General features: G+C 40.8%; 2 protein-coding genes across 5 annotated transcripts; both read left to right on the forward strand.

Annotated features, from left to right (window-relative positions):
- The first annotated feature begins 784 nt into the window (after positions 1–784).
- HmgZ (HMG protein Z) lies at positions 785–11,577 on the forward strand. 3 transcript variants are annotated; one of them, XM_030388698.2, is made up of 3 exons: positions 785–1,158; positions 10,311–10,540; positions 10,614–11,577. In XM_030388698.2, exons 2-3 carry the CDS (start codon positions 10,388–10,390, stop codon positions 10,794–10,796), a joined length of 336 nt encoding a protein of 111 aa, XP_030244558.1. In that variant the 5' UTR covers positions 785–1,158; positions 10,311–10,387; the 3' UTR covers positions 10,797–11,577. The 3 variants fall into 3 exon arrangements, with proteins under 3 accessions (XP_030244558.1, XP_089117592.1, XP_030244559.1); XM_089261466.1 differs by lacking the exon at positions 785–1,158 and adding an exon at positions 3,384–3,557; XM_030388699.2 differs by lacking the exon at positions 785–1,158 and adding an exon at positions 3,391–3,553.
- Positions 11,578–12,602: 1,025 nt separating this feature from the next.
- Positions 12,603–18,208, forward strand: CngB (Cyclic nucleotide-gated ion channel subunit B). 2 transcript variants are annotated; one of them, XM_089261588.1, is made up of 6 exons: positions 12,603–12,736; positions 13,094–13,230; positions 14,661–16,238; positions 16,448–16,597; positions 16,664–17,093; positions 17,160–18,208. In XM_089261588.1, the coding sequence occupies exons 2-6, from the start codon at positions 13,204–13,206 to the stop codon at positions 18,074–18,076; spliced, it is 3,102 nt and encodes a 1,033-aa protein (XP_089117714.1). In that variant the 5' UTR covers positions 12,603–12,736; positions 13,094–13,203; the 3' UTR covers positions 18,077–18,208. The 2 variants fall into 2 exon arrangements, with proteins under 2 accessions (XP_089117714.1, XP_030244554.1); XM_030388694.2 differs by lacking the exon at positions 12,603–12,736 and having other exon boundaries at positions 12,894–13,230.
- The last annotated feature ends 619 nt before the right edge of the window (positions 18,209–18,827 follow it).

Consider the following 18,827-nt stretch of genomic DNA (forward strand, 5'->3'; position numbering starts at 1 on the left):
TTTTATTTTTTAGAATATTTTGTACTAAAAATCCTGAAAAGATTTGACGGTGTTTTATTGCATTTTCGCCCTCATGATGTACAAATGTATTAAAATTAAGAAACAAATATCAATATACAATCACATTTTGCAGCTTTCATAGAGCCCAGTTCCATAGGGTACTACCTTCCAAAATTTCAAGTCAACTACCCAAGTAGTAAATTGAAGCAAACCGTTCAGCGCAGGGCAAGCCAGAGCAAACCAGCCGCAGTTACAATCAGCAGGCAGGCGGCCATATTCAGTGCTGTTGCCATTGCCGGTTGCTGTTGGGTCCCCCCTTTGCCGCCCCGCTTAGCTCTACATATGCCCCTCGCTCGACAAAGTGCTGTGGCTGCGGCTGCTGCTGCTGTCTCTGCTGCTGCTGCTGCGGCTGCCGTGTGCTCATATAACGAACGAAATTTTTGTTCAGCAACGCACACATTGAAAGCGGGCCAGATACACACGTCCACGTACATGTGCATCTGTAGTGATACACACGTACTGTGTCTGTGTAGCCGTTGCCTCTGCTTTGCGCACATAGTACTAGAGCGAACAAACCAACGAAACGTACCGAGCGAACGAATGAACGAAACACACAGTCACACGCACACACACGCACACAAATAAAACATTGGCACACACACAGAGAGACACGCATACAAAAATATACATATACAGCTACATTTTCACTGCCTGCGTTTGCGTCGTACTTCGTATACTGGTGCTTGGTGCTTGGTCTCTGCTTCTGCTGCCTCTGGCTGGCTGGCTGACTGGCTGGCTGCCTGGCATTCATTCTGTGTATTTGATATTCCACTGAAGGCAAAAGCTGTACGTACGTACGGTACTCTACGCTGCTGAACAAACCGAGACCGAGACAGCAACTGAGAGCACAGCACAGCACCAGCCAGCCATAGGCAACAGCACAGCACAGCACAGCACCAGTACAGCAAAGCAAAGCAAAGCAAGGCAGAGCAGAGTAGAGCCAGAGCAGTGCACACAACTGACTTGAGTTTTTAGTAGAAGAAAATTTATAAAGTGAACAAACAACAGCTAAACGGCAGTGTACAAAATATAACCACGAGTCGATATATCGACGAGGCCCACAATTAAAAACGCAAATTTGGCGACATTTTCGTACGGGTGAGTGAAAAGTGTCTCACTATGATTGATTTATCATTGTATTTGCAATACGAATTGACCAAAATGCGTCGCCGATGCGGCCATTTATTATATAAATTTTGCAAAATAAAACTAAACGACCCAAATTTGTTTGGCTGAAAAGCGCAAAAGGTGGCATGGCATGGCAAGGCCTGTACTGGGCTGGCCTGGTCAGGTTGGGTCGGGCCTGGCCTGGTCTGGCCTGGCCTGGCCTGTTTGTGATCAAAAAGCCAAAGACCCAGAGCTATAATCACTTGAATATCTTGGTCCCAGAATTCTTATGATTCCGTTCCGTTTTCGTTGACGTTGTCATCGTTGTCGCTGTCACCGTCGTCGTCGTCGTCGTTGTCGTTGTCGTTGTCGTTGTCGTCTTCGCCGTCGTCGGCGTCGTAGCTGTTCTCTGCCCTGTATTGTTGTTGGTATTGAATTTAAATTTTGAATGCGCGCGCTCATAATATTGACGGTTATTTTTTGAAAAATGCTCGGCTCCTGCAACAACACCTGCTCAATTATTCAATAGCCAAATAGGTGTGAATAACAAATGCAAATTACAATTTATGCAAATGCCACGATCTTAATTCACAAATTTGCGATTAATTTGCTTGCATTAAATTAACGAAAATTAGTGCAGTGTTGTAAAATGTTGTAAATACTTATTTGTTATTGTCTTTTGAGGTTGAATATATGTACATATACTCGAGTGTGGGTGCTGTCGAGGAGGGGAGGGGTTTTATTTTTGGGGGGTATCTGATGGCAGGCATTTGTTGTAGATTTGAGCGCGTGAGCAACGGCAGCGGGGGTTAGTCAGGGGGGCAGGTGGGCGGCATATTTGGTTATATGTGACGACGACGACGGCGACGGCAACGGCAACGACGACTACGTTCATGACATGACGGCGGATAGCATGGAAAGCCGAGGGGTAATGAAGGCAGGGGCTGTTGGGGCGGGGGGGCGGTGGTGGTGAAGAGGTAGGCGAGTGGCAGCGGCGCCGCTGCTGCCGCGGCAAAATGCTACTGGCATTTCGTTCGCACAAAGCTTGTTCGCTCCACGCTTTTTATATGGCTGAAGCAATAAGCAGCCACAGCGTACAGTCACATCAAAAATAGTCGAACATGCGCGTGCCTACGACTAACGCAAGAGCTCACTGGTGTGGGGTGTTACAGTGTCTTAGAGTATGATAATAAATAATATTAATTACATATAATCTATACTTTGAAACTAGTATTTATTTTTTAAAATGTGCAAATATTTAAATTAAAATATTACAAAAAATTAGCTCAACAGTAAATAAATAATAAATAATAAAAACTTATTTTTATTTTAAATAATATATTTTTAAAAATTTATATGTTAAAAAAAATAAAACTCTAAATTAAATATAAATAATAATTTTGAAAGTTTCAAAGTAAAAATAATATTAAAATCTTAAATACAAACATTTTTAAATTTTTTGGTATAAAAATATTTTGATCAAAGATTTATAAAACATAATTTTTTCAATATAAATATTTTAAAATTTATTTTTTGCGTTCAGTGAAATATTCGGAAATTATAATTTCACATACGCCCATCGATAATTCATTATCTATTAACCATTCAATTATTTCCAATGCCCTTCCAATATTCAGCGACCGCACTGTGCATGCGCTGTGCAAATTCCATAGCACAGCCAGTCCACTTAGTTGGTACACTACTGTTGCGGCCACCGCAAAAACGCAAATTATTTTTCTCACACACACGCACTCAGCAGGCGGTAGCTGTGCGCACGTAATTTGCCACCACTGTCGGCCACTACATACAGTTGCCCGTCTGCCTGTGTTCGCTCTGCTCGTTGCCCGCCCTCTGCCGTTGTCGACGTCGCTGTTGCTGTCGTCGTCAACGCTCTATGTTGGTTGGTTGGTTGGCCTGGCTGGCTGTTCGACTCTCAGCTACAGATACGTTTGCCTGTACTGCGCTCACAGCGGCGCGGCTCTGGGCTCTGTGTATTATTTGATGGTCTCGCTGTTCACTCGTTCGTTCGGCTCGCCTCTGCGTGCGTGTGTGTATGTTTCGCCTCTGCTTCTGTTCTGCTGCCGCTGCTGCTGCCTGCCTTGTTTCGCTTCGACTCGACTCGCCTCGCCTCGCCTCACCTCGTCTCGCCTAAACTCGCCCTGCCTCGCTTTGCTTTGCCTTTGCTTTGCCTTTGCTGCTGGTACAGCTGCTTCAGTTGAATTTCAGTTCAGTTCAGTTTTCTATAGACACTCGCAGTACATTTTGTTCAGCGCTCAGAGTGTTGTTCAGTGCCAGTGCCAGTGCCAGTGCGAAGCAAATTTCTAGTCCGAGCCGGGCCAAGAGTGAAGTGTAAACAGACAGCAACAACAGCGGCAGCCAGAGCAAAGTACGTACGTATATCAGAAATAAGAGTATTTTTCATTAGTCGTCTGTGGGTAATAATTTTTACACTGGCGTTTAGTGTTAGGCCCACGGGGCGTCACAGTTACAGTGTGCGTCAAATTAGTAGGACAACCTCTGTTCATGTTTTAGTTTAGTTTTGCTGGCATGCTTGCTCAATGTTATCATCAATTAAATTGATTAACAGTTGAATCGTTGACCAGGCCATGTTGAATACGAAATGTGATTATTGAATTGATTATTAATGGGGTGCAATAATCAAGAATTAGTGATATTAATGCTTTTTGATTAATTAAAGTAGTTTTTGTATTTTGAATGACGAAAAGAATTAGATTGTATTATTTTTATTTATTATTTAATACAGTTTATATAAATATTAATAATTTATTATTAATTAATAAAATATTTAAAAAAATATTTATTATAAAAGAGAATATAAATACTTACAACTATCAGGAAAAATTAAAAAAAAAAAAAAACATTTTATTTTAAATTTAATGTATTTAATGTGTGCTCAATATTCTTTGCCGCGACTGTAATCGCATCCAATGGCATTGTGGAGCCATTCAGTGAATCTACTTGGCATTTTGTTTCGATGCTGATTTCGATTTCAGTTATTGTTCCACGCCCGATCTGAACTTGCTGAGCGCCCTCACACCCACCTGTCGACAGACTTTAGTCTAGTGGCGATCCGTGGGCCCCTACGCAAGTGCATGTAAATACTTCGGTGCATTTATGTGTGCGTGTGTGTGTGTGTGTGTGTGTGTGTGATTCGCTGCTGGCTTCAATTGTTTCACATAGTTCAGTGCGTTGCGTCTTCTGCCTTATCATATGGCAGCGCAATTGTCGCCAAGTTGCGCCGGCTGTCGATGGTCACGTTTCTCGCTGCCCGTTTCCCGTTTCCCGTTCCCTTTTCAAGCCGTTCAAGTATCCAGTGCAATTTGCTCATATTTATTTTGCTTGAATTGCATTTTGCAGCTGCGTGCACAAAATTGCCCGGCGGAATACACATTTTCCTGCTCTTGATGAAGTTTCAGCTCTCTGACCGTGAAATGTGATTTGTAATTGAGAAAGCGTGAACTCACTCTGAGATCCGTTCTGCAAAACCTTTTGCCAGATTAGCAAATCAAATCATAAACATTTCTTATCACAATGAAAGCTTTTTCTCCCCCTTGAAAGCTATGCTTTGAGTGTTGATCTCTGCAAAGCTAAGCAGGCTAAATCAAAGGAAAATAAACAAACTATTGATCAAAAATAAAAAAATAAAAATAATTTAAAGCTAAATAATATAATTAAAAAATCAATTTTAATTATTAATATATTATTATATATTTAATTAATTAATTATTTACATTATTAATGTTTTTTATAATTATTAAAATATAAAAATCAAATATATTAAATAATATAATATTTATTAATTTATTATACAATTAATATATTATTTAAACTTAACACAAAAACACAGAACTAAAACTTCAATCAGAACTTCAATCTTTTGCTACTTGTATTGACTTTTATGAGATTTGTCGCTGATTTTGGCCTGGGTACAATTTCCGCATTGTTTGTTTATTTATTTATTTTTTGTTACTTGTGCTTCTTGCATTTCGCGCGCGATTTGCTTATGCACTCTCGTATCGCGAACACTCGAACGCAAACTAAAAATGGCGCCAAAAGTTTGACACACTACCTGCACAAAGAGAGTGGCGTGTGCCGAAAGAGCGGGCAGGAGAGAGCAAGACAGAGAGTGGGATAGGGAGAGCGGTGTAGTTCAACTGACAGCGTGCCGCATTTACAGTTGTGCAAGAGCTTTTTCGCGCCATTTTCACTTTTTCAAAGCGAACTTTGCCGCCTCGTGGGCGGTCGATGCGATAATGAGTCGCAAGCAGAGATCTGCCTTTTATAGTTTTTTTATTGTTTCCAAAAGCCAAAAGCTCACTGGCCTTATTATTTGACTGTTGCTGCTGCTTGTTATTTGCTGATCATCGCCTGTCAACTGATTAATGTGTGCGTGTGTTGATGCACTTGTTGTTGCTGTTTGTTGTTTTGGCAAAGCTTTTTGCGCTCTCCCTCGCTCTCTCGCTCTTTCGCTCTCGTTCGTCTTTTGTTAGCTAATCGTTGAGGCCTTGCTCAAATGAGTATGTTATTTATTTTGTTTTGATAAAAGGCAGAATACGAAATAAGAGAAAACAGACAAACAAACAAAGACAACCTGAGAACGAGAATATTTTGAGCTATTTTTGCAATTATTTGCTTATAATAATTATGTTACTTATAATAAAATAATATAAGATTAACATAATTTTTAACAGTAAAGCAAGTGAATTGTGTGGCGTACTCATTATTCTTGCCATGACTGTACGCCAAATGTCAGTTACACTTCTCGAAAAAGTTGGGGCACAAAACTCAAACAAATTATTTGCAGTCAGCCATACTTTGTGGCAAGGCCATAAAAAGTCACCACTGTGCGCACTCTAACGGTAAACGTCAGTCACATAGGAAAACACACACACACTCACACAGAGAGACACACATTTCTATATAATATGTATATATATAGAAATACACGCACATACATACGTACGTATATTGCCACATATAACGGTTGTTTGCCCAGTCGACATCCACTGCGCAAATCCCTGTAAAAGTATCTACCCTAAAATGCTGTCACTGCGCACTAGCCCGAGCTGGAGCTGAAGCTGAAAGTAGCATTCAGGCAACAATTTTACAGTTCGAGCTCGTTGCTTTTGGGTGGTTCGGGTGGCTTGGGTGGCTTGGGTGGTTACACTGACAACAACCACTGAGCGTTCCAGCAGCAGCGGCAACCAGCAACGGCAGAAGCAGCGCTGTCGGCGTCAGCTGCTGCGTTGTCGGCATTAAAAATGCTATAAACACACACACATACACAAAAACACGCTCACGCACACACTCTCATATAGGTAGAGATAAGCAGAAGCCGCTGCTGCTGCCGTAATTTTATGCCTGTGTATATTTGTGTTTGTGTCTTTGTATTTGTGCGTGTGTGTGTGTGTGCGCTGTGTATTCCTTTCAGCAATTTCACATTTCATTCATTTGACGTTGACTGCGACACTAGCAGCGTGGCAGCGACGCTGGCAGCAACGGCAACAGCAACTGGCGTCAGCTTTGGCGTTTTGTGCTTTTCAATTTTAGATCAACGCTAAAATGTCGGCCCTGCCTCATTTTGTATGCCATTTAATATCATTTGTTGCCCTTTGCTTGCCTTCTTGCCTTTCATTTCAATCTCGTTCGTCGTTGTCCCCAGCTAGTTATCTATTATGTATGTATGTGTGCCAGTGTGGGTTGCTGTGCCACGCTGCGTATGCGTAACGTACACAGTTTTTGATACATTTCCAGTACGAAAATAATCAGCTCAACTGAGCTCAGCTCCAACGATATGACTAATGAGAGCATTGCCAAACAGAATTTGTATATATGTGTATTTGTGTGTGTGTGAGTTTATTGTCGGGCTAAAGTTTTAATTAGAAGTTAAGCATTTGATTCTGTTGGATGGCCAAAGCTGGGAAATGATATAGAGAATATGCCAAGTTGAAATTAGCTAGAAATAGTATATACTGCTGGTCTTATAAATTGTGAATTCTGGACAACAAAACTTGTTGATAAACTTAATATTTTGAGAATAATTTTAAATATATATCAAGATTAACAATATTGTTATTAATTTAGATATTGATTTTATCACTAGTTTCTTGATTAAAGTTAAGTGATTTGTGGCAGTACTATTTTTATGGCCGCAACTGTATTTATATGCGTGTATACATATGTGTATATAAATTTTATATATATTTTTATTTTTATATATTATTTATTTAGATAGTCATATCATATTGATAGCTCTCTTGTTGTCGACAGTTTATTTTCTACACATTTTTCTGCCCTCATAAGTAGGCTATAAATTTTTCACAAATTAATTTATACATATACAATTTTTACAGGCCCTCACACGGCATGTAAAACTTAAAGAATTTTGTATTTTCTTTACTTTTGACAAAAGTGTAATATTTTTTGAGCTTCAATTTCTTCTTCCAACATTTTTATTTATTTTTTATTGTCCGATTAGTATTATTAATTTTGTAAATAAAATTTTGCTTTTAAGATATTAAACAATTTGTTTTTGCTAGCTTTACTGGGAAATTATTCTAGTGTTTTTTTTGTTTTTTAATTTTTATGCTAATAAATTTTGTTTGTCATATTAGAGTTTTCTGCGCCGCATAGTGAGATCGCTTTTCGTATTTATTATTTATTATTGGTATGTTTTTTTTTTTTTATACAACAAGAAAAAGTCCTATAATTTTTGTGGCGGACTTGTTTATTTATTTTATTATTTAAAAAAAAAAATTTTCAAGCTATTATTTTTAATTATTATTTTTATTTTATTACTTTTATTATATATCTTATTTTTGTCTTTTTCGATTAGTTTTTGTAATTTATGTTTTTTATTTAATTCTTTTTTTATTTATATATTTGATTATTATTATTTTTTTAAATTATGTTTTTTTTTTTTTTTTTTGTATTTTATTTTATTAGAAAGCACCAGAGTCAACTTTTATCATTTTTTATCTCCCTTGAGACAGATTAACAGTCACAGACCCAAATTTTGTTTTGTGTTAAATATCAATTTTTATATTCCAGCAAACAATATTAATACTAATAAGTGTAGCATCTCCATTCAAGTTTAGATCTTCATTATTTTCCTTCACATCTGCTCCGCTTGACAACAGCTTTTCCCCCACAAAATATTTGCCATAGCATACCTTTGGGCGCAGCTTAAAATGTCAACGTTTGCTGGTAAATCTCTTAAGCTCGCACTCACACATTTCCGTGGGCACATCTTTAAAGTTTGGCATATGGCATAAATAACGGCGCCTAGTCACATACATCCTATACCCATCAATTGGCCAACGGCTTTGGCAAGCAGCGTCGCACGCACACGCCAGACAAAATATATTTCGCTTTCGATTTTGTAGGTGGCTGGGCTACATGCTATGCATACATATTCATATGTATGTATGTATGCATACATGTGTGTACATATATATAAATACACTCGCATGAGCTGTGCTCGGCGAAGGAATCCTTTTGGTGCTGGCAACGCATCAGCCATGAAGCTGCTGTTGCTGCTGTTGCTGTTGCTGCATCACGTGTTGCCGCCTCGTGTGGCGACATTGACAACGTCATTGCGTGTGCTGCTTGTGTGTGGTCGGGACAAGGCAAAGGCAATGGCAGAGGTAAAGGCAGCTCTGCGGGCGTAACAGTTGCGCGCGTGAATCTAACAACAATTTTGCCGCCATTTTCCCATGTTTGCTCTAACTACTGCAGACTGCAGACACACACACACACACATGCACATACATATATATACACTCGGCTCATGTGGGCGCAGTTGTCGCTAGCCACTGACCATTGCTGGAATTTGTCTTTGTGATTGATATGACTGCAGCTCCAGCCACCTGCCCATCCGCTCCCGACTCTGCCCCCTTTCCAGCTCTCGTTGATTTATTGTCTGCTGTGCGCCCACTGTGCGAGTGCACAGCTCTGTGGTTTGTTAACCCAATTGTCGCTGCATCTCGTCAGCTTCAGCAGCAGCAGCAGCCGCAGCACCATCATTGTCGTCGTTTCTCTTGGTTGTTGTTGTTGTTGTTATCGCTGTCTCATGCGCGTTGCGTTATTTGTCAGTATTTCTCAGTATTTGGGTCAAGTGCATGGAGGCGATTGTCTGATGACGATGATGCTGACAATGATGATGATGATGTTACTGTTGCTGCTGCTGCTGATATAAATAACATTTGCATAATGTAGCTGAAGTTTGGAAAAAGCGCAGCAAGAGTTTTGAGTTATTTGGGAGAGAGAGAGAGAGGGAGAGAGAGAGGGAAAGAAGGGAGGGGAAAGTTTTCTGAGTGACGTTAGGATATGCGCTTCATAAGGATAACTCTTTCATTTCACCAGCAGCTCATGACAATTTTACTCTTTATATATACACACATACTTATATATGTATGTATATAGATAGACATAGGCCTCTGCATATGCCATATATCATTTTGTATTTACTGTGCAGCTATTTAAAAGTGCATTGCCCTGATTTTACATATTTACAGGTGTGGTATATATAGCTCAATGCACTGGTCCATCGAAAAGTGAATTCCAATCAGACAAACACACACACACACACACATGCACAAATGCATAATTGAGTAAATTATATACCAAATATATACACATGTTTATATAGACACGTATATATATAATAATTGAGTCTCTATGTGCATATAAAAAAGACTGCAGCAAGGCATATGCTTGCTGCCCATACACAGATATGTATGTAAGTGTGCGTGTGTGCGTGCGTGTGTGGGTGGTTGTATAAGCCGTGTACAGTTGCCGTCACGAATATTTGATGAACATTTGTGTGTGTGTATGGCAATATGAAATTATTGAACATATTCAAGAGCTTCTGCATAAGGACAGAGGAATGTGATATGCATTAAGCTGGAGTGCATGAAAATTCAGCTTTTAAATGCATATTCCATAAAATATAAATGCTAATTGTACATAACATTTGCTGTTATCTAACAGAGATGCTTGACTTTTTTCTCACACATTTGTGGCAAGTTTGCTTTTGAGCAATGCCAAATGGGAATTTAGTAGTAGGCTTGCTGCTTCGTACGACTCGACTTAACAGTTGTTGTTTTCATTCAATTTTACAGGTTACTCTGAGGCAGGCAACAAGTAGAACACTTTTTTTTTTGAAGTCTACGTAAATCATACAAAATCCAGAGCAAAGATGAGCGGCGAGCGTCCGAAGCGTCCATTGTCAGCGTACATGCTGTGGCTGAACGAGAACCGCGAACAGATCAAAAAGGAAAATCCCGGCAGCAAGGTCACAGATATAGCCAAGCGAGGCGGCGAGCTGTGGCGCGGCTTGAAAGACAAAACTGTAAGTAAAATTCTCTGATTTGCAAACATTTTACAGATTTTCTAAAATATTTCTTTTTATATGTTGCATTTAGGAATGGGAACAGAAAGCCATCAAAATGAAGGAGGATTACAATAAGGCGGTAAAGGAGTATGAGGCAAATGGCGGCACCGATTCCGGTGCGCCCAAGAAGCGAAAGAAGATGGCCGCCAAGCCCGCCAAGAAGGCCAAGAAGAAAGAGTCCTCCGAGGAGGACGATGACGACGAGAGCGAGTAAATACACACTGGCCGCGTTCGCATCAGTTTTAAAATACATTTTACTAATGTAATTTTTTAAGTGACATAAAACAAATGAAAACAAATTAAGAAAACAGAAAAAAAAACTAAAAAAAAAAAACAAAACAAACAAAAAAACAAAACCTTAAACCTTTAAATATGCACTTAAACAAACAAAAAACAAACAACAACAACAAAAACACACCAAGAACCCTAATATAAGTTAAAAATATAATTTTCAGTCAAACACAAACAAAAAACAACAAAAAAAAACATAAAAACAAAAAACTAGCAACTGTTTCTTTATAGGTTTATACGCATGTATGTATGTATGTATCAACAGCAACTATTTCATTCGAATGCGTTTCTCAAATTCCTCATACGCCAGGTCGGCCTGGCCACACATCGTTGCATCTGTAAATTGAGGTTTATTATTTCTTATTTTTACATTTTTATTTTATTTTCATTTGATTTTTTTTTTCGTTCTTTCACGGCATCTAATGTAAATGTTTATGCATAGCGTTCCACAGTTTTGTAGGAGAGGCGCTGGGTAAAATCATCTCATGATGCGCAGACTCCAGAGAATTAATCGATTCGCCGTTGTTTGCGTCCAGCGCTATCCTTATTCGTCCTTTTAGCAGACGTTCTCACTTTAATTACATACAATTAATACAAGTTTAAAAACCACAATCCAACAAGTTATATATACATTTTAATATATACATAAGTATATATATGTAATTTAAAAGATAAAAAAAAAACAAAACCAACAAAAACAAATATGTAATTGTAAATGTAGAGCTGAACGGAATATTATTTAAAAATATATAAATAAAAAAAAAATTTAAAAACTTTAATGATGTGTTTCAATGGTTAGTAAAAAAATATATATCGTTTAAATGTTTTAGTTGTTAAACAGGTTTCATTACTAAATATATATTATATATTTTTTATATTTATATATATTTATGTACCATACTTCAAGATGTCTTGAATCTATTTCATTCTTTTATTTCTTTCCAATACTTTCATAAAAATTAAATATATTCATTGCAGTAATTAAATAAATATATTGAAATAGCAAACTTTTTTTGCTGACTAATATTTAATTAATTTGATTTATATTTAAAATTTTCATTTATTTATTTTATTTATTTATAATATTTGAATTTTTTATTTTATTTTTAAATATTTACATTTTTTATTTTATTTATTTAATTGTATTTTTCTTTTTTAATATTTAATAATTATTAATAGTGATCCGTTGATTCCAATACATTTTGACAAGATACAAAAATATTGTTAGCCTACAATTTATTTTAAATTTAAATTTTACAAATTAATAAATATAAAAAATATTATAACATTAAAAATGACCAAATATACATTTTTTATTTATTTATTTCTTTTAATTTATTGTGAATAGTAATAGAATAATAATTTTACTATGTATTAGATTTAATTTTTAACTATTTATTTATTAATTAATATTCTGTTCTATAAAAATATTCGTTGAATGTATTTATTAATACTTAAAATATAAATAAAAATTCAATTCAATATATACTATATGCCGTTTGTCAACTTAAAGCTCAGCGAGTGAGCTTTCGCTTAACATTAAACGATTCTGTTATTGACGCTGTTAACTGGCTTTCATTTGAAATGACGTTGAATGATGTTAACTAAGTGCAGCCAATATTTCCTTGGCAAATAAGTATATTTTCATGTATATCTAAAAAATAATGTAATTATGTAAGTTTAAGCAAAAATTTAAAGTTTTATAAGTTTTCTCAATCTGATTTCCAATCATATTTCATACCACGGTATCTGCGCATGCGCGATCCTTTGTGCCCAGAATCGCTAGACCAAGTCAGCTGCTGCTGCTGCTGCTGCTGCTGCCATGGCTGCTGTCTAGTTTATTATCATCGCTGAGCAAAGGAGGTGAGTTCGCAACTAGTTTTCCTATGCAAGTGAAATGCATTAAAAGTGAGCAGAAGAATTTATGAAAATATTGAAAGTAATTTTATAAAAACTATAAACATTACCAAACATTAAACGACGGTAAGCAGTAGAATTTGTTAGAGCTGTGATACTTCTGGCCAAAACACACACCTGTTGAGCTGCTCAGATTTGCTTTGTTCGTGCATGAAACTGCAGCTCGGTGAAAAATCAATAAGCTCTCAAACATATGCCACTCACTGATAGTCGGCTGATAAGAGTGATTGGACACGAAATGATGGCAATTCGCATTAATCATACGCCGCGTGTGCCACGCAACGAACTCTACTTTTATTACAGAACTGACAGAATGGCGCACTAAGCGAGACGACCCTGAACTTTGAACTGGCAGTGAACTTGCACGGAAGTCAATACAAGAACAACAACAACAACAACAAGTAGGCAACAACATGGCCAGCAAAGGTCGCAGTCGGAAGGTAAGAAAAGCAGAGAAAACACGAGCTAAGGGCGCTTTATGTGTTTTATGACATTTCTTTTTTGTTTATATTGTTTTTTATAATTTTTCTTTTTTCTTTCAATATTTCCCTATATTTGTTTTCAAAAGAGATATTTTAGTAATTCAAGTTTTCTGCTTGCAATTGCTGCTTTTTAGGGCAGCTTGCTTAGATCTATCTCTACTTTGGTTTACTAGCATTTCTACACCATTTTCAAAGATCAATCTTCGCGCTATTTGGGCTTTACTTTCATATTCCGATAAGGCATTCGCTAGAATGATTTTTGAATTATTTCCCTCTCCCCTTTCCAATCGATCCAATCTCCGATCGTAACCATCTCATGGTTACCTCCAGTAAGTCTTAGTCTACGCCCAAAACGCTTCTCGGCCATGTTCCATGAACGGGTTTCAGCTCATTGACACCTAGGCATTTGGACTTGCCTTGAACATAGTTAATTGTATTCCTTACAACACACGCGACTCCTATAAATGACAAAGTCCTGCTTGACACGACAGCCTAGGCGAACTGCCTTGACCGGACGGCTGGACAGACCAATGCCAATGACGATGGGGTAGCATCGCTTTCGCTTCATTTTATAGAATTGCTGAATGCAGCGATGTATAATGAACCATTCTAAACAGTTTATAGAGCATTCGTATAGTTTTTGACAATTTTGGTTAAGACTTTAGACTTAGACGATTACCCTGGCGAGACTGATATATCAAACAATGGGTTTAGGGTATAGAAAATAGAGTTAGCATCCAAAAGGTAGTTAGTAAAATACTCCGAGAGTCTAAATTCGACTCCAAATAGCTAGCTGGCTAGGCGTCTAGCTGCTGCAGCTTAAAGATCTGCTGGCACTGCGAGAAGGCTGGGACATAAGCAACCACAGCATCTATTCGATCCAGTCTGGGCTTAAAATTGATGAAGCAATCCCTTAAACTTTATCCTTATAATAAAATAATAATTGAATAATTTCGCGTTACACCAGTTCAAGTCTCCCTCAATGGTAATCCAGAACAAGGATTTTCCGTACTTTTTAGAAGTTTTTATATCAAAAAAAGAAGTTCTATTTAATATTTATGCCTAGTTTGGAGTTGATTGAACGTCCTTCGCTGACCAATGGAATGAAAACACTCCAAGTGCGTTTGCCTAATGGTCCGTTGAGGCTGAGGCGTCGCTTGGGGTTGCGCTCGCTCAATTAAATTCGATTCGACGGGTTTGTGCGGGCGTCCCGGGGCAATTAGCATGCAAGGCACAGACGTACTTTGTTTGTTTTCGTTTTTTTTTTGTATTTTTCTGTTCGTTTTAGCTTTTATTGAATTTGCGTGTCGTACGACGCCAAGGTGGTTTGGCTGTGCCGTGTGGGGCCAGTTGCTAGAGCGCCGCACTCAAGTTCGTTTCATTCGCAGTTGAATCAGCGCAGCGCGCAGCTCGATACGGAGGCCAGTGCAGCGCTGCTGAAGTCATCGCCGAACATCTTGGAGAACTTTGCCTACGACGAGTTCCACGTGCCACGGGCACACACTCCACTGAAACGGATGGCCACGTTGCCGGGCCAGGTGGCGCGGCCGGCGTCGCCGCGCTTCTGCGAGACGCTGGAGCGGCATGCGTTCATGCGGAATGTGATTAATACACGGCCGGAGCCGCAGCGTCGCTACTCCACGCCTGGCGAGAAGGAGGCGAATGTGCGTCGCAGCCTGGAGGAGATCACCAAGGATATCAAGGAGATCGAGCAGTTTGTCAGCGCCACGGAGCAGCTAATGCAGCGCGAAAAGGAGCAGGAGTTGGCCAGCAGCCAGCGCAGGCGCGACAAGGAGAACAAGACACCCAGCCCGGCCAAGCGCATTTGCTTCAAGATCAACGCCTACAAGGCGCCCCAGCGCCGTCAGCGGCCGCACAGTCCACGCTTCTATAAGTCGCGCCTGTACTTTCGCAACGGACGCATCGGCTGCGTGGATGCCGAGCGCTCCGGGCAGATCAACAACATCGAGAGCACCCATGCGCTGGTCAAGCACATACTGAAGCACGAGAAGCCGCTGGTCAGTCCGGACAGCGTGCGGCGCGTGCTGCAGCCGCAGTACGTGGAGCTGACGCCGCTGCCGGGCGCCGTGGACGAGCCGGATCCGGTGGTCGCTCAGCGTGAGGCTGAGCTGCGCAGTGCCACGGGCCAGGTGCTGCTCGATCCGCCGCCGGAGCCGGATCAGTGTGACAGCAGCTCGCAGCCCATCGAGGAGGACGAGGATGAGAAGGACGTGCAGATCTGTTACAATGAGTCGCCGGAGCAGCAGAACAACGATCGCAATATGAGAACGACTCGCTCCTCCTCGCTCAACGAGAGCGAAATCGTTGCCGTTGTCGAGGAGCCGCATCGACCCAGCAGCGCTGGCAGCCTCGACTCCCAGGGCCAGCAGTTTCTGCGGGATCAGGTGCGTCACTTGGTGCGCCGCTTCACGGCGCGCGCCAACAAGGTGAAGTCGCGCATCGAGCTGCCGCCGACGCCCTCGTCCAGCAGCGCCAGCTCGCCCACACCGCCGCCGACGCAGGCAGCGCTGCACGCGAGCACCAAGAGCTTGCATCCCTCGCCCGAGCACAAGGTGCGCCTGGTGCCCGCCGGCCAATCGCCGCATCGCGGACGTCTCTTCGAGGCGGACACGCCGCGCTCCAACGTCTGGCTCTGCTCGAGCCTGTGCGGCGCCAACAACGACGAGCGCACCCTGGATCCGCAGGGCAAGATCTACATCTCGTGGCTCTGTGTGGTCTCCTTGTCGTTCCTCTACAATGCCTGGGTCATACCACTGCGCGCCTCGTTTCCCTTCCAGACCAAGGCGAACACAAACATTTGGCTCGCCTGCGACTTCTGTGCGGATATTATTTACCTGCTGGACGTGGTTTTCTTCAAGCATCGCGTTATGTACCTCTTCGAGGGCTTCTGGGTCAAGAACAAGAATCTAACGCGCAAGAACTATATGAGGAAGCTGCAGTTTAAGGTGGGTAAAGCGGAATTGGATTCGATTTGTCTTATTCATTTGGTATGAGCTCATTGCATATTGGAAATCAGATTATAATATTCGATGGACGATGAACGCTTCGATCTCATAATCCATAAGAGCTAAGGACTTGAGTTTCGTTTCCTAGTTGTCCTATATGCAAATCTATAATTACGTAAAATATTCATCCACTTGAGTAATCTTCACAGTTGGATCTGCTCGCCTTGCTGCCGCTGGAGCTCTTCTATTTAAAGTACGGCACTGGCGCTGTTTGGTTGCGTTTTCCGCGTTTCTTCAAGATACAGAGTTTCTGGGAGGTTTTTCGACTCTTAGATCGGGTCATTTCCTCGCCACATTTCGTAAGTTGCTGCGATTTATCCTTAGGTAAACACATCAAATCTAATAGCTCTGCCCTACCCTTGCAGGTGCGCGTGGCCAAGACGCTGACCTACATGCTCTATATGATCCACATAACGGCCGCTCTGTATTATGCCTACAGCGACTATCAGGGCCTGGGCCAGAATCGTTGGGTATTCAGCGGCAAGGGACATCCCTATGTGAGGTGCTTTGCCTTTGCCACCAAGACGGCGACGTCGATTGGCAAGAATCCGAAGCCGGAACGTCAGGGCGAATATGTTTTCATGACGGTCGCCTGGCTAATGGGCGTCTTTGTGTTCGCCCTGCTCATTGGCCAGATCAGGGATATCATTTCGACGGCGACACGCAACAAGCACGAGTATCGTCAGCTGGAGGACGAGACGCTTGAGTATATGAGACGACTGAATCTCTCCAAGGAGGTGCAGTCGCGTGTCAAAATGTGGTTTCAATTCACCTGGGAGCAGCAGCGCACGTTGGGTGAGACCTAGAGATGTTTTCTATTCGCAATTATTATAGCAGTAATCTTTTTCGATTTCATCCTAGACGAGTCCAACATCTTGGATGCCCTGCCCATCAATCTGAAGACGGACATTGCCATCTCGGTGCACATCCAAACCTTGTCCAAGGTTCAGCTCTTCGCTGACTGTGAGGAGGCGCTGCTGAGGGATTTGGTGCTGAAGCTGCGGGCCGTTACCTTCCTGCCGGGCGATTTTGTGTGCCGCAAGGGTGAGGTGGGTCGCGAGATGTACATTGTGAAGCTGGGACAGGTCCAGGTCATGGGCGGCCCCAGCAGCGATGTTGTCCTGGCCACCCTCACAGAGGGCTCCGTCTTCGGAGAGATCAGTCTGCTGGGCATTAATGGCGCCGATCGTCGCACAGCCGATGTGCGCTCCAAGGGCTACTCCAATCTCTTTGTGCTGTCCAAGTCGGACCTGAACGAGGTCATCGCCTACTATCCCAATGCCCAGGCGATTCTCAAGAAGCGCGCCCGTCAGCTGATGCGCAAGAATGCGGCCCGCGAGCGGGAGGAAGAGGAGCGAGAGCGCGCCCGTAGCGCTCTGCAGGCAGACGTTGTCATTGGCAACCCCAAGACACCCGAGACGCCTCCAAAACTCCTGCAAACGGTCATCCAGGCGCTGCCCTACGAATCGCCCGCTGTTGTCCTCATCACACGCGGCTCGAAGCGGGTGCGCCGCAAGCGCCAATCCCTGCAGATGGAGACGATCGTGGAGCCAACCATGGATGTGACCGGCTGTGCCGAGGCCGTACAGCAGGCGGGCAATCCCAATCGGGATAGCCTAATCTTGAAGCCGGGTCGCGGCTCTCCAGATCTACTCTCATCCATACAGCAGGAGCTCAAGTCTAAGCATAAATTCATCAATCTGACCGATTCGGAGAAGGCGCTGATCATCACGCAGTCGGCGAACAACTCGATGGAGTGCGTGCAGGAAGATGTTTAGTCAGTGTGCTATAACTGTATTAATTCTGCGATATACATATATGTTTCCCCATATGCTTTACGAATCCCAAATTGTCAAACAATATTGCTAAATAATTTAAAATAAAAGTTAGCTTTAAATTATAGTCGGAAATCAAGCTTGTGGATTTATTATTACTGTCTCTCTCTCTCTCTCTTTTCCTATTTTTGTTGCATTAAGACTTTAGCTAGCAATTGTAGAGGAGGTACAGTATAAAGCGAAAGGCCAAGAATGCAGAGTAATAAATAAAGGTACAGTTTCCCAGTCGCCTTATATATCGTTTCCTAGATCACAGGATTTAACCGATCTAGATTTATTTATATGATATTTTCCAAGTCTCGAGCTTTGGTCAGAAAACCTTAGAGTTCTTGAAGTCCTTAAGTACAATATTCCTAGGAATATGAGAACGCTTTTCCGAAGCTTCGGAAAGATTGATAGAAGATATCACGGACGGACCCGTATATAAATATTAATATATTGAATAAGCAATTTTCACAAGCCTAAAAACACACTGTATTTAATAAAAAAATATATATATATTTAAATAATAAACATGAAATCTATTAAAAAAAAACAATTCTTACAAGACAAACAAAAGTTGTTCATAAAAAAAAAATAATAATAATTTTCATTAAAAATTACAATAAAAATATATTTTATTTATTTTTGTTATATATTTTTTGTATAATTTTTTTTTTATATATTTTTTGTTTATATATATATATATATTTAT

Source organism: Drosophila navojoa, chromosome 5, assembly GCF_054131105.1.
Source record: "Drosophila navojoa isolate 15081-1374.11 chromosome 5, UAZ_NAV_1.0, whole genome shotgun sequence".
Classification (NCBI taxonomy): domain Eukaryota; kingdom Metazoa; phylum Arthropoda; class Insecta; order Diptera; family Drosophilidae; genus Drosophila; species Drosophila navojoa.

Bases quoted from the DNA above. Each gene is read 5' to 3' on its own strand.
- HmgZ (XM_030388698.2), top strand. From the start codon at position 10,388: ATGAGCGGCGAGCGTCCGAAGCGTCCATTGTCAGCGTACATGCTGTGG. The intron at 10,541-10,613 runs GTAAGTAAAATT...TGTTGCATTTAG, and splicing joins GCGGCTTGAAAGACAAAACT to GAATGGGAACAGAAAGCCAT.
- CngB (XM_089261588.1), top strand. From the start codon at position 13,204: ATGGCCAGCAAAGGTCGCAGTCGGAAG. The intron at 16,598-16,663 runs GTAAGTTGCTGC...CTACCCTTGCAG, and splicing joins TCATTTCCTCGCCACATTTC to GTGCGCGTGGCCAAGACGCT. The intron at 17,094-17,159 runs GTGAGACCTAGA...ATTTCATCCTAG, and splicing joins GGAGCAGCAGCGCACGTTGG to ACGAGTCCAACATCTTGGAT.